At 41.8% G+C, this 24,503-nt stretch overlaps 1 protein-coding gene across 1 annotated transcript in view; it reads left to right on the top strand.

Annotated features, from left to right (window-relative positions):
• The window catches only part of LOC137641435 (kinetochore protein NDC80 homolog), a 71,193-nt gene extending 50,159 nt beyond the window's left edge, over positions 1-21,034 (top strand). The window contains exons 8-12 of the mRNA XM_068373973.1: positions 4,490-4,636; positions 4,808-5,059; positions 11,955-12,062; positions 13,932-14,047; positions 17,634-21,034. Coding sequence (XP_068230074.1) covers positions 4,490-4,636; positions 4,808-5,059; positions 11,955-12,062; positions 13,932-14,047; positions 17,634-17,817 — 807 coding nt within the window. The 3' untranslated portion in view covers positions 17,818-21,034. The remainder of the gene's footprint in view (positions 1-4,489; positions 4,637-4,807; positions 5,060-11,954; positions 12,063-13,931; positions 14,048-17,633) is intronic.
• The last annotated feature ends 3,469 nt before the right edge of the window (positions 21,035-24,503 follow it).

Genomic DNA, 24,503 nt, shown 5'->3' with positions numbered 1-24,503 from the left:
GCGAGAGAATGGTTCACCGAGATACTTCGATGGCTAGTAGACGTTCCCAGTAGTCTTCCTCTAAGGGTAGACCTTCTACGTCAGCCACACGTTAAGAAGGTACTCCAAAGCCTCCACGCTCTTCGTCTGACTGCCTTCAGTCTATCGAAAGACACTCGAGAGCTAGAGGCTTTTCGAAGGAAGCAGCCAGTGCGATTGCTAGAGCAAGGAGAGCTTCTTCCATTAGAGTCTACCAATCGAAGTGGGAAGTCTTCCGAGACTGGTGCAAGTCAGTTTCTGTATCCTCGACCAGTACCTCTGTAGCTCAAATAGCTGTTTTTCTCTTATACCTGAGAAAAGGACGATCCCTTTCAGCTCCCACTATCAAGGGCTACAGAAACATGTTGGCATCGGTCTTCCGGCATAGAGGCTTAGATCTTTCCAAACATAAAGATCTGCAAGACCTCCTTAAGTCTTTTGAGACCACCAAGGAGCGTCGTTTGGCTACCCCTGGATGGAATTTAGACGTGGTACTAAGATTCTTCATATCAGACAGGTTGGAGCCGTTACAATCAGCCTCCCTGAAAGATCTCACTCTTAAGACTCTTTTCCTGGTATGCTTAGCCTCGGCTAAAAGAGTCAGTGAGATTCATGCCTTCAGCAAGAACATAGGATTTTCGTCAGAAAAAGCCACTTGTTCGCTACAACTTGGTTTTCTAGCCAAAAATGAGCTGCCTTCTCGGCCTTGGCCTAAATCTTTCGATATCCCCAGCTTATCGGAGATCGTAGGCAATGAACTAGAAAGAGTCTTATGCCCTGTTAGAGCTCTTAAGTTCTATTTAAAGCGTACTAAACCTTTACAAGGCCAATCTGAAGCTTTATGGTGTTCAGTTAAGAAACCATCCTTGCCTTTGTCAAAGAATGCTTGGTCAGACTTTATCAGATTGTTAATACGAGAAGCTCATTCACATCTGAGTGAGGAAGACCGAACTTTGCTTAAGGTTAAGACGCACGAAGTTAGAGCTGTAACAACTTCCGTGGCCTTTAAGCAAAATATATCTCTGCAAAGTATAATGGACGCAACCTATTGGAGAAGCAAGTCAGTGTTCGCGTCATTTTACTTGAAAGATGTCCAGTCTCTTTACAAGAACTGCTACACACTGGGACCATTCGTAGCAGCGAGTGCAGTAGTGGGTGAGGGCTCAACCACTACAATTCCCTAATTCCATACCCTTTTAATCTTTCTCTTGAAATGTTTTTATTGTTGTTTTTTGGGTTGTCCGGAAGGCTAAGAAGCCTTTCGCATCCTGGTTGATTTGGCGGGTGGTCAAAGTCATTTCTTGAGAGCGCCTAGATTAGGGGTTTTGATGAGGTCCTGTTGTATGGGTTGCAACCCTTGATACTTCAGATCCTAGGGGTCGATCAGCATCCTAAGAGGATCGTGAGGCTCCGTAAGGAAGACGTACTTAAAAGGCAGAGAAATTGTTCAAGTCGACTTCCTTACCAGGTACCTATTTATTTTGTTTTTGTTATTTTGATAACTTCTAAAATGAAATAAAAACTCTTAGCTCATAAAAGTGTAAACATATATTGCTGGTCTCTACCCACCCCCCTGGGTGTGAATCAGCTATATAATCACCGGCTAAGTTAAATATTGAAAAATGTTATTTTGATAATAAAATAAATTTTTGAATATACTTACCCGGTGATTATAAATTAAAGGACCCTCCCTTCCTCCCCAATAGAGACGCAGTGGGACGAGGAGAAAATTGAGTCTTTGTTTACATTGAGTACTGGGTATCTGGACGACAGATGGCGCTGTTGGGCACACCCGCAACCTGTGTAGCGATCGCTGGCGAGTTTTTACCGTAGAGTTGTCTGTCGGGCAACAGAGTTGCAGCTATATAATCACCGGGTAAGTATATTCAAAAATTTATTTTATTATCAAAATAACATATTACTTAAATAATAATAAAGGGATTTTGACGAAGGAAAAATCTATTTCTGGGCGAGAGACCTGTGCCGCCCAGTGAAATGCTCCTTATGCACCATTTCAAAGGAATATAACTGCTAATATTACCAGAGAAAAAATGTAAAGGAATGCTAGGTTGAACTAGCTCGCTCACCTAATGGTGTCGGTATAGACTGGGGCGAAATACCAGAGGTCTCGTACCAAGGGGGGGGGGGGGGATGGAATAACCTCCCCAACTTGTTGGGGGGGGGTGTAATGGTACAGGGAAATCGCCAGTGCGCAGTGGTAGACAGGGCTACCAACTGGAGATCCCCTAATCATGACATGAAAATCCCAAAAATATGATCATAACGGAGTAAGCAATAAATATAATATCAATGCACAAATACATAAAAATAATTAATGAATTAAAAGCGAAATCACGTAAGTAAGGTTAGGCATGCAGAAAAAATATGGCGAGAGAGGGACTCGGGCGAGTGGTAGGGGAGGAAGCATGACGCCATCAGCAGATGGAAAGCAGGGGTACCAACCTAGTTACTGAAGCGGTAGATCGAACAGTAAAAACAACAAAATACGCGAGAGTCCCACTCGAACCAAACGTAAAACTAGGTGGAGCGTAATAAAACAAAAGGTTTTACTAATAATAAGTGAGATGGTCGAAATTAAAGCTCCTAGAACTAGCGAAACAATCTCAATGTTGACGCTATCCACCAACACGCACGAATGCAGGCATACCAACATAACCTACTCCTGATGAAACGCTAACACCGATATCATAGGATAACATAAAATAAATGCTATATGAAAGCATAAAGTCGGTGTACTAAATGAATATTGCTATATGAAAGCATAAAGTTGGTGTACTAAATGAATATAAGGAAAAAACTCCTAAAGGATCGAACGAATATAAAAGACGGACGAACTAACGAGACAAAAGGGCAGAGGCGAAAGAAAGAACGGGGACGCCGCTCATATATAAACACTTCTAAATAATAAAAACAAAGATGACACTGCCCAATCTCGTTAAAAACTCATGGATAAGGTACTTAACTTCGATGGGGTATCTTGGGAATCGGCCATCGAGAGAAAGTTGATGATAAATCCAATGAAACACACGAAATAAAACACTTGGACTTATATCAAACAGGTGCTTGAAAGGAGTGATGGGCAAGCGTGGGTTGAGTTAGTAGTACTGGTCTGCGAGGCAGGGGAGGTTGAACGGCACCTCACTATTGGGGGATTTCGAAGAGGAGAAATCTAAATGGTACGAGACCTCTGGTATTTCGCCCCAGTCTATACTGACACCATTAGGTGAGCGAGCTAGTTCAACCTAGCATTCCTTTACATTTTTTCTCTGGTAATATTAGCAGTTATATTCCTTTGAAATGGTGCATAAGGAGCATTTCACTGCGCGGCACAGGGATTGAGCCCAGAAATAATAATTTTTTTCCTTTTTCTTTTCCTTTTTAAAGCATATGAGAAACTGATGACATCAGGAATGCTTAACTTTATCCATTAGAAATTTATTAGTTTATTTAAGTGATTTCATGGGAAAACTTCAGGCTTTTGTTTTTTCATGACCTATCCTATCTGTATGGATTGGATGTGATTTGATTTATGAATTTGGACCAGAAGTCCTGTCACAGGGACCTGAGTGCCCATTTAGTGACCGTGGGTAACACGAAAGAACCTCGCACTTGTTGGATAAAGCAAAGGTCAAAAGCCTGGATAGCAAGATGGAATTAAGGTAGCGGGAATGGAGGGAAGTCAAAGGTAAAGAAGTGAGTTCAACTTAGGGGTCAAAAGAATGCTGCAAAGACCCATAAATAATGTGTACAATGCACTAGAGGTACACTAATGGCTCTATACCCTTGGGGCTCTTGGTGTGTGTGGGAAAAAAAGGTCCACTGGCTTGGGAAAAAATGTTGGCAATTGCAATACCTCTCTTTACCTTAGAGTTAGTTTTTTTTTTTTTTTTTTTTTTTTTTTCTATATATATAAGTTAGTAATGGAAAATATTTTTTGGTCTATTTGTATTTCAAACGTTATGGCTGGAATATTGTATACATATAAAACAAGCCAATTTCCAGTGATGTATTAAAAGCTTACTCAGTTCTCAAAGTTAGAATCCCTGGTATATTTCAGTGTTTGCAGATGTTTTTACAGGGTTTTATTTTTAAGAAAAATCAATTGTAAGAAGGAATTTTGATGTGAATAGAAGCCTTAGATTGAAAACTTGTAGCTTATTAAGTGTGAAGTAGGAGATGATAATTGGAGAAGTATTGACTTAAAAGCTCAAGATAGAGATGACTGGTGAAATCTAACCGAGGCCCTTTGCGTCAATAGATGTAGGAGGAGATGAAAATTATGATGATTGTTTCAATTTATTTTTCAACAGAGGCCTTAGGTTGATGAATGGAGAATTATTGAATTAAAAGCTTAAGATAGAGACGGCGGGCGAAATCTAACCGAGGCCCTTTGCGTCAATAGGAGTATAGGGGGAGATGATGATGATTGTTTCAATCTATTTTTCAACAGGTGGATGAGGAACAATTCAGACTTGAGTCCATCAAATCCAAACAATCAATGAGTTGCAGTGAACTGGCAAAATTCAAAAATCACGCCAAAGACGTCGCTATACTCATGACACGGTTGCAAAACGAACGCAAAGAAATAGATTCTCAGGTAAGTTTATTTACTTTAGTCAATCATTTGGTCAAGTTTATTTTGCGATGCAGTAATCCGAAAGATATCACAACTTGCAGATAGGATATAACTTTCATTGAATGAAATAGTTGAAGATGCATTGTTTTTATTACTGTAGGTTGATGTATTTCATTTAACTTTGTCTTGCAGATTGGGAATTTACAGATAACCCTTGGAAAAGCTCAAAAAGAATTCTCGGATAAAGTCTCATCTTACAACTCTCTAGTTCATGAACTACAACTTGGGGAGTCCTTTGAAATAGAAGGTAACAACATCGCAGACAATATACAACACTGGAGGAAGCAGTTGATTAGTAATCTATACGAACATAAAAAAAACACAAAGCTTTTGAGCTATGAGACACAAAGCAATAAAATGAGAAAAGAAGAGGAGCTCTCTTTGGTGAGTACTTTTTTGTGTTCTATTGATTTTGTCTTTGTTTGAGGTCAGTGAAGCATTTTGTTTCACAGTAGGTTTGGCTTTCAGTTTAAAGGTTTAAAGACCGCTCATGAATGGCAGGGGCAAGGGACAGTGACATTGCCCTATCGAGTAGGACAATGTCCTAGAGACTGACCATGTACACATATGATCAGCGCCCAAGGCCCCCTCTCCACCCAAGCTAGGACCAAAGAGCGGCGGGCAATGGCTGCTGATGACTCGGCAGATAGACCTAAAGGCTCCCCTAAACCCCCCATCCTTAGCTCACAAGGATGGTGAGGAGGTTGCAGCTACCAAAGGAACTAACGAGTTTTAGCAGGAACCCCAGTCGGGGATGTTACCACATTTGCCACCACAGTAAAGGATGAAAGTGCAAGTTTCTTTCATCTGGAATCCTTAGTAGAGATTGAAATCAGCAATTGAAGTAATTTAAGGAAAGCTCAATGATATGATTAATCTGTTTTGATAATTGAAGGAACACTCGTGTGACCGATCTCTTAAAAGTCTTTGACATTCTGCTTATTATAAATTCATAGTAGCCCTCTGCCATCACAAGGATTAGGTAACAGATATATCCGCGATGAGCAAAAGAAACTGCTGGTAATGGTGCCCTAGGGCGAGTCCGCTCATAATCCACAAAATAAGTAACTACTCCCTACGTGCGGTCAATTAACGCTAAATAACTTACTGTACTACATAGTTATGGTTTATTTCATGGTATTTTAGGTTATCTAACTTTACAAAGGTTAATTATACATAACACTTTTTCAGTACAAGGTAAGATGACTCATAACTAAATTGGTATTTGTTTACAAGAGCGCGCTCTCCATATATTCCAAAATTATGCAGTCCTGCAGCTCTTCTCTTTTTGTACAGTAATTTAAAGTTCTTTAAATGCTGGGAAAGCAAAAAATAGCAAGATATGATGCAAGGGGGGGGGGTTGTTGGAAGAGGTACTAAACGACTAGGAACCAGCATTGTCAACAGTCAAAAATATATACTAAATTAAAAAAAATATATACTAAATTAAAAATGGAGTAATTACTCAGAAGTGACACTATGTGTTTGAATAATCTTTATACATCAGAAGTTTTAGCTGTCAGTTTGCCATGATCAATTTTGCCTTTTCAGTTACTCTTCTTAGTTTCTCATTTATTAATTAATTTGTATTTTAGTTTTCATTCGAATGATCTGTAATCCAGTGTTCCAGTGGCAGGTAGTTTCACATGATATCACCATTATATATTGTTTTTAACTGGAAGCAAACATACGAAACATATCTTTCTAATATCAGGCTAATATAAAGCAAATGCAATTACTACCTGCCATTGCTTCGGGTTGAGATGGAATGAAAAATTAAATGTTGGACGCTGGAAAGGGATGCTTTTTACACAAATACTATTCCCAGCAAATCTTTTAAAGGTTTAAAGGTTGCCCATGAATGGCAGAGGCAAGTGACAGTGACATTGTCCTAGCAAGCTGGACAAAGCTTTTAGAGACTGACCATATATTATATGATCAGCGCCCAAGCCTCCTCTCCGCCCAAGCTAGGACCGGAGAAGACCAGGCAGTGGCTACTGATGACTCAGCAGATCGACTTATAGGCTCCCCCAAATCCCCCAACCTTAGCTCACAAGGATGGTAAGGTTGCAGACATTAAAGGAACTAACGAGTCTGAGCGGGACTCGAGCCCCCGTCTGGCAAACACCAGACAGAGACATTACCAATCAGGCCACAAAATCCTTAATCTGGAGGAACAAAAGGTTTTACATATGTGCTGGAAAAATATTTTTTGTTCCGTAACCGAAATACAAACCACGCTATTTACATTGGGTTTACCTTTTAGCGCAGCTGAAATGACGAGCCAATAGTTTTAACGAGGATTAATTACCCCCGCGCTAGTTAGCGGGGGGTAGGGGAAGGGTAGCTTGCTACCCTCCCACCCCACCCCCACCCCCCCACCCACACACACCGGTGACTTGCTTCACTTCACTTTTGGCTCGGCGATGAACAGACGTGTCTGTCCATCATCCTCGTTGACAGCCTTTAATCTTTTTTCTGCTTTTCCTTTACTACAGCTTGTGTGTGTGTTTGAAGTTGACTACCGATTATTATTATTATCTTTACTATGCGTACGTGCCCTGGTGTTGCCGGCCGCCCTTGTGGGACCTTTATGTCGGCCTTGGAGACGGATCCTCACACCCTTTGCCCTCAGTGTCGGGGTCGACGGTGTGACCAGGAAAACATGTGTAGGGAGTGGTCTGCCTCCCAGTGAGAGAGGTTTGGCCGCCGGCGTAAGAAGAAGTCCAAGAGAGACCGTTCTCCTTTGGGGGTTGCCTTGAAGGAGGAAGGTTCTCGGGACTCTTCTTTCGCCGCCCAAACCTCCTCCGAAGCTCCCCCTCGTCCGGCTCCTAAGGAGAGTCGGCCGAGTGGTAGCGCAGGCCCTAGTTCTGTTTCCCGACCTTGGGTGGGGGGGAGGGCGTCGCCTCCCATAGCGGGGCGGTTCCCCCTACTCCTCCGGGGGAGGTTGTTGATAATTCATTGTCTAATGATGATCTCATACAGATTTGGGCTTCCCTGGGGCTTAAGGGCTTGCCCTCCAGGGTCGCCTTGATTGACCTCGTCTCGTTGGGGGCCGCCGTTAAGCAGTCGCCGGCGGTAGCAGAGGTAGACCGTCTGTCTATCGTCGACGTTGTGGTGGCAGAGGCCTCCGACGGGGCTGGGTAATCCTCTGCAGGTGCAGTTGAGGATGATGGTGCTGACGGCTCTCCTCCCCCTTCCGTACATCCTTCGAAGGGGGAAGTGAGTCCTACGGGCTCTTCTGCTGTTCAGCTTCCCTCTAAGGGAAGTGCCTTGACTGAGACTCCCCTTCGGAGGACTGATGGTCCTGATGATCTTCCCCGTGGCCGCCTTCGCCTTAAGGCTCACCGTCCGCTGCGTCGCAAGGGCCTCCCTTCCCCTTATAAGGGGGTTAAGAGGCGCCTTTTTGGATCTTCTTCCTCCGAAGGGGACTCTCCTCGTCGTACTCAGCCTACAGCTCCTACTCCTTTGGACCTTCCTGCAGACCGTTCTCCAACTCCTGCTAGAACTTCACCTTCTGGGGAACTCGTCACCCGACGGGCAACGGTCCCTTCGGGGCAAAGGGATTCTTCCCTTTCACGTGCAGTGTTAGCGCACAGGCGCTCTCCTGCTCGTCAGCGCTCTCCTACTCGTCAGCGCTCTCCTGCTCGTCAATGCTCTCCTGTTCGCCGGCGCTCTCCTGATGTTCGCCCTCCTCGTCAGCACTCTCCTGAGGACATCCTACATCCTGTAGTTCCTGAAGAGCGCTTAGCGCGCCAGCATTCTTCTGCTCGCTCTTCTGCAGTGTTAGCGCACAGGCGCTCTCCTGCTCGTCAGCGCTCTTTTGAGGATCATCGCCCTACTGCTCGCCAGCGCTCTCTTGTGGTCTCTGACCATCCTGCAGTCCCTGTTGGTCACCCTGCCCGCCATCAGTCTCCTGAGCTCTCTCGCGATCCTCATCCTGTGTCTACGCAACATCGTCCGCGTTCTCCAGCGCGTGTTTCAAAAGCACATGTTCGCCCACGCGCCTACGATCTTCCTGTTCCTGTTCGTGAACGCGCCGCGCCACCTGTTCCTTCACAGGATCTCACACGTCGCCCCTTGCTCGCCAGCGTTCACAGGCGATTCTAGTATCGCCTGTTCGTCAGCGTTCTCTTACGTGTCAACGATCACCATGCGACAACGCGCTATCGCTCACCTGCGCGTCAGCGTTCGCCAGCTCACCACCAATCGCCTGCTGATCTACGCCGCCAGCGACCTTCCTCGCCCACGCGGCAACGCGTTCCCTCGCCATCACGCCAACGCATTCGTTCGCCGACTCGGACACGAGCTCGTTCACCTGTACACCCTCGCGCCCACTCACCTGCGCGACCGCGCGATCATCCGCCTGCGCGCCCGTGCGACCATCGTTCGCGGCGAATTTCGCAGCCAGTGGTAGCAGCAGGAACGCGTGTTCCTAGACAGCGCTCGGGATCGCCTCCATCCAAACGCAGGATTGTAGTGCAGGACAAGGAAGACACTGCGGAGAGGTTAGTGCATCATTCTTCCTCCCCTTCTTTTCAGGCAGGTACTGTGGTGTCCACTCCAAAGGATCGCCCGATCCCTTTCCCTCCAGCGAGGATTTCGGACTCTGTGTCCGTGGAGCAACAGACTTGGTTTGGTCCTCTGATGCGGGCGTTAGTGAGGGTTATGAAACCAGCACTCGCCGATCAGGGCAACAAACCAACGGCTGCCTCTCCTACGCTGAAGAGAAAGAGAGGAGTGGACTTCGTGGTGACTTCCCCCAGGGCAAAGTTGGTTCCCAAGAGGTCTGTCGCAAAGCCCCCTTCTCCTGCTCGAGTGCTTTCTCCTTCTTCCGTCCTCGGGTGAGTCCAGTGAAGCGGTAGTCTTCCCCTCGGCACCAAGGGGGGAGACTTCGTTTCATGGAGGAGAGTCGTCTCGTGAGGAAGGGGCTCCTCGAACCTCTTTGTTGGGATCCTGTATCCCTCCCTGGAGGGAATCCAAGGACTCCAAGACCGTCCCGAAATCATCTTCGAGGATTCGCCAGGAACCCGCGGCTCCCCGGGGGAACGTCCACGCTTCACCCCAGGAAGAGATTCCTGGGACAGGAGACTTAGCTGCCAGCCCGCAAGGAGGAGATCAGCAGGAATCCGAACAGGCCTTCTGGCAGGTCCTGAGCCTGATAAGGCAACTTAACGGGCTTATGGACCCCGTGATCGCCCCCCGCAAAGGCAAAGACACTATCTTAGATGAAGTGTTTGACGTTCGGAAGGCCCCTAAGTCCAGTGCGGCTCTGCCCTGGTCTCGGGGTCTGAAGAGTGCCAGAGCTAGGGCCAACGCTCAGCTCGCGATTCTTGCCTCCTCCAGTCGTTCCTCTGCCGTGAACAAGCTCATCCCTCCTCCTCGTCTTCAGCAGAGGAGGTATTTCGAGATCTTGGGTGAGGCCGGCCTCGCTCTTCCTCTCCATCACTCTGTGGAGGAGCTGGCGAAGGGAGTTCCCTTTGAGAAGCTCTCTGCCCAGCAGGTGTCGTTCTCGGCGGCAGAGATCCTTAGCCATGAAAAGGTCGCTAAGTGTGCCATGCAGGCCACTTCGTGGCTGGACTTTTAGCTAGGAACTTTGGGCATCCTATTGCGCTCGGAGGACTTGTCCAAGGAGTCCAATAGGAAGGCCCTGGAGACCTTCTTACTCTCGGCCACCCGCTCCTTGGAACGTGGTTTGAGTCCTCAGGTCTCTTAAGAGACCTCCCTTCGAACCATTACGCCAGGCCTCCGATCGCCACCTGTCTTGGAAGACGGCTTTCCTACTCGCTTTGGCTTCGGCCAAGCGGGTTAGTGAACTTCATGGTCTCTCGTACGACATCGCCCATTCAAGGGGATGGGGGGAGGTAACGTTCAGGTTCGTCCCTGAGTTTGTTGCCAAGACTCAGAATCCTGGAGTGCCGGATCCTCGCTTCGACTCTTTCAGGATCGCGAGTCTCCGTTCTGTAACAAGCGACCCAGACCAGCTGCTACTATGTCCAGTGAGGTGTCTGAGGCACTACTTGAAGAGAACGGCTGCAATCCGTCCTCAGGTGCGAGCTTTGTTTGTGAGCACAGGCAGGACTAAGAGGAGGGTCACCAGGAACACCATCTCAGCTTGGATTCGAAGGATTATCCACCATGCCTTGAATCCGGACCCTCCTCCGTCACGTCGCCCTCGGGCACACGATGTCAGGGGTATTGCTACATCCCTGGCCTTTAAGAGAAACTTCTCTGTGACGCAGGTACTTCAAGCTGGGGTCTGGAAGTGTCAGACGACCTTCACTGCCCACTACCTGCAAGACGTGACCCACAGGAGCCTCGATACGTTTTCTATTGGCCCTGTGGTGTCTGCACAACAGCTGGTCTAACCTCAGGCTCCTTTTTGGACAAGTAGCAGTAGGTTGAGGGCGTTGTTACCCGGTCTTAGTCTGCGTGAATGGAAGAGTATGTCTGACCCTTACTTCTTTCTTCATTCTCCCCTCTCTTGGGGAAGCAGCATCCTGGTCCTCGCATAGCTGACCTCGACCTCTGCAGGTAACCCATGCTTTTTTGTGCTCCTAGTATTAAGCTTAATACTGTTGCGTCTCCCATACCCTGACGAGGTGGTATTGGGAACGTCCTATCCTAGAATTTCTATCTGAAGGTCTCAAGGTCAACTTCATAGGACGAGTCACACTCTCCTCCACACACTGCTTATGTAGGCCACTCGTTCCTAGCGATGCTAGGAACTTGTGAGGTACAGGGGCTCCTTTTCTCTATTGCTGCTCACTGAGGGATTGAGCCCCCGGGCAAGCCGAAGTCAGTAAGGCTGGGGACTTTCCACCCTTCCTAAGGGGTAAGTCACCCAATGTAAATAGCGTGGTTTGTATTTCGGTTACGGAACAAATGACAAATTCGAAGATAATTTGTATTTTTCCTAACCATACAAACCTTAGCTATTTACACATATGTGCCCGCCATCCCTGACCCCCAAGTCAAGTCCTACCTCTAACTGAAGTGAAGCATGTCACCGGTGTGTGGGGTGGGGGGTAGCAAGCTACCCTTCCCCTACCCCCCGCTAACTAGCGCGGGGGTAATTAACCCTCGTTAAAACTATTGGCTCGTCATTTCAGCTGCGCTAAAAGGTAAACCCAATGTAAATAGCTAAGGTTTGTATGGTTAGGAAAAATACAAATTATCTTCGAATTTGTCATATATTTATGTGTATACTGTACTGTATTTATTTTTTTCACAGCAATATGCATCTGTATATGGTCCTCACTTTTTTGTCTTTCGATAGGTTCAAGAGAATTTGAAGGAGAAGAAATGTGAAAGTGAAAAATTGGAAAGTAAACTTCGAAGATTGGAAGGAGAAATTTCTATGACCAAAAACGAAATTTTAGCTGAGGTTAGTATTATGTTAAAGCATACTGATAAATTTTCAGAAATAAATCTCATTACTTTGTATTGATTTGATTTTTTTTTATATTTGACTTTTATATTTTATACTGTAATACTCAGAAATATGTAAACAAATTTTTGAATTATCACTTTCTTGATGACCTCTTAATTTTTTTTTCAAAGTCAAGATTTCTGTGTTTTCTCTTCAAACCCCAGAACTTTTCTTTAAAATATTATTGATGGAATTAAACTAACTTATGGTTAAGTGACTCAGCATTTAGTAAAGTAGTAAGTTTGTAACTTGCATGAATCTATAATTTTTTCGTTATGTTTTTGAATTTAAATTGTTCTCCCCCATAAACCACCACTCCTAATTTGTGCTTGCCTTAGTTCTATGTAGGTAAGTGTATTGTATTGGTGATATGGGGTTCTTCACCAGGGACCTTTATGCTCATATTTTGACTATTGCTTAGTTGGTTGTAACTTACAATTTGGTATCACTTCTGACTGGCCAAGAAGACATCATTAACCCTCTGAGGATGCGACGACTCATTGACTTCGTGCGTTCATGTAATCATAAGTGCAACATGAAATATCTATTCAGCTTTCTAATCCAATTTACCATTTCTTTCTGTCTTTATTCTCTATTAGTTACACCACAAAACCTCAACTTAAGTAGGTTGACCCATGTCATTGCTCCATGGCCAAAATTCATGAGCCTGACAGCCATCTTGTCTCGGCCGTGATCACTAGAGGGTTACAATAAAATTTGGCCCAGAGGGTTTCATCATCATCTCCTCCTACGCCTATTGACGCAAAGGGACTCGGTTAGATCTCCCCAGTCATCTCTATCTTGAGCTTTGAATTCAACACTTCTCCTTTCATCATCTCCTACGTCGTGCTTCATAGTCCTCAGTTCATGTAGGCCTGGGCCTTCCAACTCTTGTAGTGCTTTGTGGAGCCCAACTGAACTTTGGGTGAACTAATCTCTCTTGTGGAGCACGAAGAGCATCCCCAAACCATCTTCATTTACCCCTCATCATGATTGCATCCACATAGGGCACTCTAGTAATCTCTCTTATAGTTTCATTTCTAATCCTGTCCTGCCATTTAACTCCCAATATCACCTTCCACTGCATATTCCGTTCGTATCGTCCCTATCTTTCTTCTATTTATCTTGAGCCCAACCTCGTGTGATATTTCATGCATTCTGGTAAGCAAGCATTGCAAATCCTGCGGCGTTCTGCTAATGACAGCATCATCAGCATACTCTAGGTCTGCTAATTTCCGATTGCCAATCCGGTCCAAACCCTCGCCACCATCTCCGACTGTTCTACGCTTATAAAATCCATGAGGATGATAAACAGCATAGGTGGTTTAGTTTTAGTAAAATTGAATATAGATTTATTCATTCCATTTTCTAAATAAAATTCTTTTAGAAGTAAGGTACAGGTATATTTTTATAAAGATCTTGTCTATGATGAGAGGTAAAAGGTATGAGATTAAGATGGTCAGGTTGATTGTCAAAGCTGTATTTGGTCATGGATGTCAAAAGGAAACCTGATTATAGTCTTTAGGTTTTGTATACACATCCATGGTATATTATATTTTTGCTTAAGACAACTTTAGATTAGTAGTTTAAATCTAAATTTTGAGGTAAGCCATACATATTTTTACTAAGTTGTGTTATCATCAGTTTTGCAAATTGATGATAGCAGGAGTTAGTTTTAATGCCAAAGCAGTTTTGTCAAACCTGTTAAGTCATTCTCCTTGATATCCCAATTACTCTGAGGCAAGATCATTTTGTGTAATGTTTTCTTACGATTAACTCTGACATATCTTTATTTATTTTAGTAAGTCGTTTCCATTCTTTCAGGAAAAAGAGATGCAGCAGGAAAATGAACGTCTTCATCAGCAGATATTTGAAGCTCGGAAAGGCCACAAGGCATCCTTGTATCAAAAACAATATGCTGTAGACCAGGCGAAGGAAGAGTAAGTGAATTCCTATTACTGTACTCATTGCTTTTGTACATTGGAAAGTACCGAAGGTGTGCTTCCATGTATCACAAGGACATGTGTTTTGATAATGATATTGATAAAATATGGATACTGTTGAGCTTATTCCATTTTCCATGTGATAATGAAACTCTCTTTTTGGGAAATACATGAGTTTTTAACACCATGCTGAATCTCTTAAATTTTTCTGTAGACCTAAGGTTAGCTATTCTTGTTTTCATTATATTTTTTTTAATGTAGTGGTTTTATTAAGTTATATTTTATGGTTTAATTTTTAACTTTGGTGTGTTTCTGCAACTCATTTTGGTAATTGAGATCTTAGGGCAAATTTTTGTAAATAATGGTCGTGTTTGTAAAAAAAGATGTATTTTTTATATTTGATATTGTTTTCTGGAAGTAAGCCTTTGTATGTAATTTCTCATTCTGGGAGTTCACGGAGCCTGGATTTACTTATTATTCTTTATATAGGCAGAGTATGAGGGTGAGAACTGGTGTAAGAAATGAGTTAGCAGCTAGAGTGGATATGTATGTGTTGAGGTGGTTTGGCCATGTTGAGAGAATGGAAAATGGCTGTCTGCTAAAGAAGGTGATGAATGCAAGAGTTGATGGGAGAAGTACAAGAGGAAGGCCAAGGTTTGGGTGGATGGATGGAGTGAAGGAAGCTCTGGGTGATAGGAGGATAGATGTGAGAGAGGCAAGAGAGCGTGCTAGAAATAGGAATGAATGGCGAGCGATTGTGACGCAGTTCCGGTAGGCCCTGCTGCTTCCTCCGGTCGCCTTGGATGACCGCGGAGGTAGCAGCAGTAGGGGATTCAGCATTATGAAGCTTAATCTGTGGTGGATAATGTGGGAGGGTGGGCTGTGGCACCCTAGCAGTACCAGCCGAACTCGGTTGAGTCCCTTGTCAGTCTGGGAGACGTCCCCTTTTTTGTTTCGTTTGTTTGATGTCAACTAACCCCCAAAATTGGGGGAAGCGCCTTGGTATATGTATGTATGTATGATTGTTTTTTTTTCAAGATCGGCAAGAGTTCGTATGGAACAAGCCAAAATGGAAGCTAACATGCTAAGATAGCTTCTACAGAAAGGAATAGATGTTTTAGAGAAGAGAGAAAAATAGCAAGAAAAATGGGATTTAAAGTTACAGATGAAAATATAATATGAAAGGTGGTAATGAAATCAACAGCAATTGATGAATTGTTGAAAAATAAAAGGCCATCAAAATAGATGAGACAAGGTTCACAAATCGATGACCACTGTGGTTTGATCATTTTAAAATATCCAATATTATTGGACAAAAAGAAATTTTAAAACTTACTTGAAGGCTTCAAGCTGTCCTCAACCCCACAGTAGGAGTACAATGTTTCACAATGGAAATTGTAAGAATATTTTTTTTTTTTTTTATCATTATGTAGTGTTTCTTTTAGATTTATTAACACATGACCCTAGTGGCCTGGATCACAGTCTGAGACTAAAGTTATATACAGTTATACAAAGGAAAATAATTATTCTCTTGCTAGGGGTTAACTACTGCACTGTATTTGTTCTGTGGCTACTTTCCTCTTAGTAAGGGTAGAAGAGACTCTTTAGCTATGGTAAGCAGCTCTTCTAGGAGAAGGACACTCCAAAATCAAACCATTGTTCTCTAGTCTTGGGTAGTGCCATAGCCTCTGTACCATGGTCTTCCACTGTCTTGGGTTAGAGTTCTCTTGCTTGAGGGTACAATCAGGCACACTATTCTATTTAATTTCTCTTCCTCTTGTTTTGTTAAAGTTTTCATAGTTTATATAGGAAATATTTATTTTAATGTTACTCTTCTTAAAATATTTTATTTTTCCTTCTTTCCTTTCCTTACTGGGCTATTTTCCCTGTTGGGGCCCCTGGGCTTATAGCATTTTGCTTTTCCAGCTAGGGTTGTAGCTTAGCAAATAATAATAATAATAATAATAGTGAGTGTTTTTTGTAGTTAAGGCCAAATAATTGATTAAAAAAAAATGCAGTTGCTTGGAAAGTTGTTTTAAAAGGTGCAAAGATGAGTGGTATACTCTTTACTCTGTGATAGGAGTGTTAGAATACTACCATCATATGTCCTGCGTGTCTTAGAAAGCAAATAAAGGACAGCTGCAGTCTTGCTTTTTTCGGTTAGGTCCACCACCAATAACTGTGGAAACTTGAGATACTACCGCTAGAGAGTTATTGGGTCCTTTGACTGGCCAGACAGTACTACATTGGATCCCTCTCTCTGGTTACGGCTCATTTCATCTTTGCGACACATACACAGAATAGTCAGGCCTATTCTTTACACGTACTCCTCTTTCCTCGTATACTTGACAACATTGAAATTACCAAAGTTCTTCATTCCAGAGGTTAACTACTGTACTGTGATTGTTCAGTAGTCACTTTCCTCTTGATAAGGGTAGAAGAGAGACTAGTTATGGCAAGCAGTTCTTCTAGGAAAAGGACTCCAAAATCAAACCATTGTACTCTAACCTTGGGTAGTGCCATATCCTCTGTTCCATGGTCTTCCACTGTCTTGGGTTAGAGTTCTCTTGTTTGAGGGTACACTTGGGCAAACTATTCCATCATATTTCTCTTCCTCTTGTTTTTTTTGTTTTTTTTAGTTTTCATAGTTTATATGAAAGTTTTATTTTAATGTTATTATTGTTCTTGAACTTCTTATATAGTTTTCCCTTATTTCCTTTCCTCACTGGCCTATTTTCCCTGTTGGAGCCCTTGGGCTTATAGCATCTTGCTTTTCAAACTATCGTTGTAGCCCAGCAAGTAACATTAACAAACTGCTACCATGCAGTAAGACTGTTTAGTCAAGGATTAGATCTACTGCCAATAACTGTGGTTGATGACTGCAAGGGCATGCAATTGTGAAACCCACGTGCCAAATTATTGATCATGCCTGATGCTATTAGAGAGGGCGCATAGGCAATCTACCCTTTAATGTAGGGATAGCGGTGGGAAAGAAGAAGAGAAGAGTCATGTACTCTACAAGGGGAAGGTTCCTGCTTCCCTTACGATATCTTCTCTCCTTTGATTCAGGTTTCATATGAACAGAACGTTCTAATTTCAGGGGTTTGTTAATTTTTTTCTAATATTTGCCTAAACCATTTCCTTTTTTATTGGATTTGTGACCATTTAATTAAGGTCTAGTGTATATTCTTCTTGTTCATTCAGTGAATACATTTATTGTTGCATTGTTAACCCTTTTACCCCCAAAGGACGTACTGGTACGTTTCACAAAACACATCCCTTTACCCCCATGGACGTACCGGTACGTCCTTGCAAAAAAATGCTATAAAATTTTTTTTTTCATATTCTTAATAATTTTTTGAGAAATTTCAGGCATTTTCCAAGAGAATGAGACCAACCTGACCTCTCTATGACAAAAATTAAGGCTGTTAGAGCAATTTAAAAAATATATACTGCAAAATGTGCTGGGGAAAAAATAACCCCTTGGGGGTTAAGGGTTGGAAATTTCCAAAGAGCCTGGGGGTAAAAGGGTTAATAAGCCTGTAATTTTTTCTTTTCTCAAATATTTTATTTTATGTTACAGATTAGAGACTACTAAAGCACACGGAAAGGAGAGAATGAGAACAGGAGCAGAATTTCTCATCAAAGTTTGCAATCGCACCTTAGAGGATTTAGACTTCAAGACAACTGCCACTATACAGTTTAAGGAAAATGTGACAAAGTGTTGTAAAGAGTTGTTGGAGAATGTAAAAAGTAAAGTCACATAAACATGATGTACAGTATTCTGCATTCCATCATTCTCGTCTTACTGAACAAATGACATGTAAGTAAGTAAACATTGTAAAAAGGACAAAAATGATGCAAGGAAAAGAGAGGAAAATAAATTAGAGAAAAAAGTTATTTGCCTAAAATAAAAGGGATATAAATACATAAGTTAATGATATGAATCCATCATAACTGCTACGGATTATATGTGGATCGGGACTGAAAACCCGATGTATTTGTTTTACAAATTTTTTACTTTTTTTTTATTTCTACATTGAGTGCATTTTAATACCAATGTATTTTTTATATAATGATTGTATATAGTGTTGCAATGTCAACAATATGTATTAGAATTTGTTGATAGTTTCTGTTTTTTTTTTCCAATATATTTGCGCTTCATAAATTTATAAAACAAAGAAGCCACACAGTTTAATTATTCAGACTATCAGGGGGCCTTCTTATGTGTTTTGACACCACCTATTCAATGCCATATGGCTGGCTTCCTTAAGAAGAATGTTTGATTAGTATTTTCCTCGCTAGCTTCCTCGGATACGAACGACATTGGGTGCCACCTAGTGTGCCTTATGCCGTTTTCTGTAGACAATGCTGAAAACTTTTGCAAGGCATTAAATGGGCCATAGCCTCATTGTTTATTTGTTCTTCTCTTTTATCTTTTATGTTATATTTTGTTCCTTCCACCTAGCTATCCAGTATCTATAATGTTGGTCTTGCTGTAATTTTCACCCCCAGTTCAACCAGAAAACCTTCGGGCCAAAACCAAGAGAGAAAAAGGACTAAATGGTTTGGGTAAAATACAGTAAAGTACTTCATTATAAGGATTAGGAACTTTGGTTTTCTAGGTCCACACTAACTAATCAGTTACTAATCAGAAACTAAAGGAACAGGCCAGATACCTTGTTGCCTTTTTTGCTATGCTAAATGGGGGACTATTGCATTCATTGGATTACTTATCTGAATGCCTAGTTCTCTAGCTTTGTATTTTACCATCTACAACAGTGAAGAGGTCTGCTTTTGCTGGGTTTCAAGTCAAGTCGCTAAATGGGGAACTGCATTCATTAGATTACTTATCAGAATGCCTAGATCTCTAGCTTCATATTTTACCATCCACAGCAGTGAAGTTAGAGGTCTGCTTTTGCTGGGTTTCAAGTAAAGTTCAGCTGAGCTTATCAAAAATCTTTTTTTACCAATTGCTTAGAAATTTTTCTGTTGTCCTTCATTTCCATGAATTGATTTCACGTGAAATGCTCTATCTAGTAGCCCCATGTCCGGGTTGATTACAAAAATATGTACTATTATCCCATTGTGTTAGATTGTACATTACGTTTTCTCTCTCTCTCTCTCCTCAGCGTATCAGAGCGTTACATTCAAAACTTTGTTTGTCACCTAAGTACTTGGTCTGTCGAGTTTGTTTTTAGTATTTCTTCTCTTTGATTGTCTGTTTTAATTTGTGTTTGGTAATATTTGATGCCCACATAATGTCTGGCAATGTAGAAAGGATTACCAATCTTTTACAGTTGTATCGCAGAACTAAAACTATATTAATACCAGGACAGGCTTTAAACAACCTATGTTTGCTAGCATTGTTAGTTTTAACTTTGATTGTCCTGATATTTATTTCCTTCTTACATTTTGTGTTTCACTTATTTTTTTTTAATTAGAGGGTGCTTCATCTAATTTCTTTCAGAGTGACAATGTTTAGCATACAAACGTTGAAATCCATATTCCATGGAAGATCTCAAAATTCTAATTTCAATCCCAACATATAATGTTTGTAAAGGAAGCTCTTCTCTCTCTCTCTCTCATATAGGGCTTTTAGCAGAAGTTTTACATTGTCAAAATGAGAGATATATTTTCAATAAATTTTTATTTATTTCATGAAGCTAGAATTTGTAAAGATGTTCTTTATTATTGAATAAACATCATATTCCACCTAAAGAAATTGCTTACACTTAGGTTGGTTTTTATTGCGTATAAACATCATAAGATCAACTGGAGCTTCATATTTGATTATAGTTTTAACCTTTTTACAGTATAGGTTATGTAAATTGTTTTCATAATTTTTGCTCTCTATTCCATGCATAGATCATTACTGTACTAGTGTATTGAGCATTGATTAGAGTGCAATAGTTTTTATGAAAAATATAATTTAGTGTGCATTGCGTCTATGGTGTTTTGTTAAAAAGAATATTCTCAGACTGCTGTGTATATTTTTTTCATAAGAGCCTTCTCAATATCTGTCTTGAAAAATATTTTGTCTTTACAATATGTACATACCAAATTTGCTTTTTTATTAAGGAAAAAAATTATGTATATTATATAGTTTAGTGATCTGAATGTTTTAAGAACAGTAGGATCTCCCAGTAACAGACTCCAGTGGGTTTTAATGTGGGTTGTGTTTTTAAGAACAAATCGTATGGTGGGTTTTCATGTAATGTATAGTCCCTGAGTATGTCTCTTGCAGTGTCTTGCCAGCGTGAGAAATCACAATGAAAACTTAAAGCTGTAAAGAGCTTTGAGATTGGATTTTGAAAATACAGACCTAGTCTGTAACATGATTAAAAGTGGTGTTATTGAATATGATTTGCAAGATAACATTTTGTAAGTTTTGTACTAGAGGTGAACAATTGTCTTAGCATAATCACAATGGATTGGAAGAGATACTTAGTGCCCCCTAAAGGGTGCTTGAGAAATCTCTACTTCATTATCAATGAATATATCGCCAGGTATTGATTATTTTGAAAGGTTTTAAGAAATCTACTTCATTATAAATAAAGATATCACCAGGTACTGATTATTTTGAAAGGTTTTAAGAAATCTCTACTTCATTATAGAGAAAGATAATGCCAGGTATTGATCATTTTGTCCTGCCTCTGGTTTTCATTCAAATTATTTTTGTTAAAAATCTTACTATTGTTAACATGGCCCAGTGACAAACACTGAAGTCTGTTATTGAGAGAGACAACTGAAGAGAGTATTTGGGGTTTCTGGTGATGAAAGTGTAGTGTATTCTAAATAGATACCCCTCCGCACTCTACAGTTTTAATTTTTATTGTGCTTGTGGTTCAGTTAACTTTGGTAAAGCACATTATTATTAGGGAGGGGGGGGGTAGAATGCCAAGCTATGTTATGAAAAAAATTTCATAAAAATATATATTTTATTAATGTATGAATGGTTTATGAATAAAAGATAGGAATTTTTTTCACAATATTTTTTGTTTCCTTTTTAAAGTTGTCTATTAGCAAAACTAATAGCCAAAATACAGTACAGTATATTACTGTATCATGTCCTCTACATCAGTGAACATACAGTACATGTTTTGCTAAGAGTTTAATTTTTCATTTGTTCCTATGCGGATCGCTCTTCACGCTGTGTTGTGCCTATTCTTGATGGCTTTCCTTTATCTTGTATGCTTGTGATTATGAGTGGTGCTCAAGATAGTATGTGTACTTGCCCCCGGCCTTGAAGAGCGCCCTTGTGGTACCTTCATGAGTCAGGTTGAGGTAGATCCTCATCCTTTGCACCAGAGTTGCTGTGGTAAGCTATGCATTTATTCTTTAACTTGTGATTTTTTTAAGGGAATGGCCGCTCTCCCAGTTGGAGAAGTATGGTGCTCATTGTAAGAAAGCTAAAAGAGCTCATTCTCTTTCTGCTTCTTTGTCTCTTGAGAGCAACAACTTCGATGTCAGGATGCCAGAGAACTTCAAATCAATCAAGAGCAACAAGTGAAAGACTTCTCTTACAGTACATGATATTTCCCACTAGGATCCTTTATCGGAGTTTCCCAAAACTACGATAACCAAGGACGACGGTTATGTTGAACATGATATTGAATATAGTGATGTGTTATTTCCTGTGAAGCATAGTGAGCCTCACTTAACTCAGAGTGATACAGATTCTTTGGCATCAGCCCTAGTACACCCATCACATGATATATTGCAAATATCTTTAGTACCTGACTATGCTAGTGGGAACAGGTCTCCCTCTTCCCACAATGAGTGTGGTGTTCGGAGATCAAAATTTTTCTATTTCAGATATTACTGTATGCAGCAAGATTTCTCCAGTCAGAATTTTAAAGGTGTTTCCTCGCACACCACATGTGGCGGAGGATAATGGTCTATCACTTCGAACAGAGGCAGCCCTCTTGGAGGGCTCTTATTATTCTTCCGTTTGCTCGCATAGCAAATCTGGCCTTCTTATATTGAGGGGCTCCAGATACTTTCTCTCCACAGAAAGGATTTGCTGATTCCCTCAAGAAGCCACCTCTTTCCTTTTCAGGTAGCATCAGGGCATTCTTTTAATTCTGAATTACAAGTTTGACCATGCAAAGAATATCCTTGCTTTTAAACAGGTCCAGAAAGCTAAAGTGATTAAGGATTCCTCACATGGTTGGCAGACAGGATACTATTTCGCGGTCTTCAGCTCACGAGGAACTGAATAACAATGATGCCGCTTCCTCTCAATGGAATCACCCTGGAGTAACTAAGTTTATTCTTAGGTCTGAAAACAGACTAGAAACAGGAAATGTCTCATTTTCAGTGATGACAGGAAAAAGTTTGCGGTACCTTACCCGCCTTTTCCTAGAGCAGCTATGCCCTCAAGCTCAAGGGATCAACCTTCCCATAAGAAGTGGTGATCTGACTATCCTCCATATTAATCTGCCCCTAGTGATGTTAAGAAGCAATTTGAGGAATTGGTGCTGTGGGAAGCACAGGTTTTGGAGTTTTAACTTCACCAAACAGTTTCAATTTGAGGAACTGTGTTCTCAAAAGGATAGATGCAGTACTGGCCAAATGCACAAAGCAGCGGACTCAAAGGGATTCCCTTTTAAAAAATTTGAATATAATTGACCACCCAATACTTTCCCTTCTGACAAAGTTTCCATGGGAGTGGCCACACATCCTTTTTAACGAGAGCTGCAGCTTCCAGACTTACGACTTGTCTGACGCCACAGGAGCCTTTTCCTTACATACAGGTGCAACAGCGGCGCCTATTACCAAAACCCTCTAGTAGGATCAGAACCCTTCCTTTCACTGCAAGGGTCATTTCTCCAGGCACAAGAATAGAGACTGTCGGGGTTCTCATTAGGAAGGGCAAATTTCCAGAGTCATCACCTGTAGAGGAATACCTTCAGAGTGTTGGACAAGGTGGCAGTTCTTCAGAGCCAATCCCAGGACAGTGGATGGGCTCCGTTCAGGGTATCACGTCCCATTCACAGACTGTGACCCTCCCCTGACAACGACTCCGACAATCCCCTCATTTTATTTGAGGGGTTCCGAGAAAGACCTATTAGAAAAGAAAATGTCTCAGATGTTTGGCAAGGGTGCCATAGAGGAGATTTTAGATAGGTCTCCATGGCTTTTCAGTAACCTCTTCCTGGTAGAAAAGCAGACAGGGGACTGGAAACCTGTCAGATCGCTCCTACTTGAAGCAGTATGTGCTGCAAACCAGGTTCAAGATGGAGACCCCGTGCAGGAAGAACTATTTCTTGTTGACCATAGACCTGAAAGATGCCTACTTTTAAGATTCCTATCCATCAGAGATTCAGAAAGTTCCTGAGATTCCCTTTCAGAGACAAGATCTATCACTTCAAGGTGCTGTGCTTCGGACTATGCACAGCACCTTAAGTCTTTACTTGTCTGTTTCCCCTGGTCTCAGATTGGGCTCACATCATAGGAATTAGACGAGGCATCTGGAAGACTAGCTTCTTGCAGATTCAAAGTCAAAACCTTTACTCCTCAGAGATCGCCTCCTAGATTTATGTCGAGACTTGGGGATCCAACGGAATCTTGAAAAGTCCTGTCTTGAACCTCAGCGTCATCTTCAGTAACTAGGCATGGATTTAGACTTGGGCCGAGCCAGAGCATATCCATCTTCTGACAGAGTACTATGACACTGACAAGTGGCAGCACAGCTCCCTTTCTCGAAAGGGGAGCTCTCCCAGATCACTCTTGGCAGATACTAAAAAGCCTCTCAGTTGTGTTGAATAGCAACAACTCAACTGCAATGACCTATGTCAACAAACAAGGAGGCTCAGTATCCCACCTGCTGTCTCAGCTTGCAGTGGACATCCATCACTTGACACAAATAAACTGTTATCCTTTCCGTACGCTTTATTCTGGCAAAGGGTTACTGTATGTGATATCAGATAATCTGAGCCAACTGGGGATGACAGTTTAGAATGGTCTTTTCTTCCTCAAGTGACTTTAGACTTTGTGGGATTCCATGATGTTGGACAAGTTTGCCCACCCATGTAAACAACAAACTTCCGGTGTATTACTCCCAGTACAGATACAGAATGGACATTTATAATAAGGGAGTCAGAAAAAGTGAGAGTAACTTGGGTAGCGTCAAGGTGGCCCCATATGGAGTGGTACTCGGATCTTCTCGTTTAACTTTAAGACAACTTTTAGAATGGTAAAATCTTCAATGACCTTTCACACTACAGTCCACTGCCTTTATCATCATGGATGGAGGTTATCCAGCACCTCCTAAAGAGGCTTTTTAAGACCAACTGTGAAGCAACTTTTGAGATACCTTCGTAAGTCCTCTGCAAGAGTTTATCAATCAAAGTTGTTCCTTTTCTGCAACTAGTGTCATAGATATATTGCTCTACTCAAGGCTCTTCCCCTAATTGCAGATTATCTAGTGTTTCTACACAATGAGGAG

Source organism: Palaemon carinicauda, chromosome 5 (genome assembly GCF_036898095.1).
Source record: "Palaemon carinicauda isolate YSFRI2023 chromosome 5, ASM3689809v2, whole genome shotgun sequence".
In the NCBI taxonomy this organism is placed as follows: Eukaryota; Metazoa; Arthropoda; class Malacostraca; order Decapoda; family Palaemonidae; genus Palaemon; species Palaemon carinicauda.
Note: the sequence above shows the minus strand (reverse complement) of the source record. Positions and strands in the feature narration are given on the sequence as shown.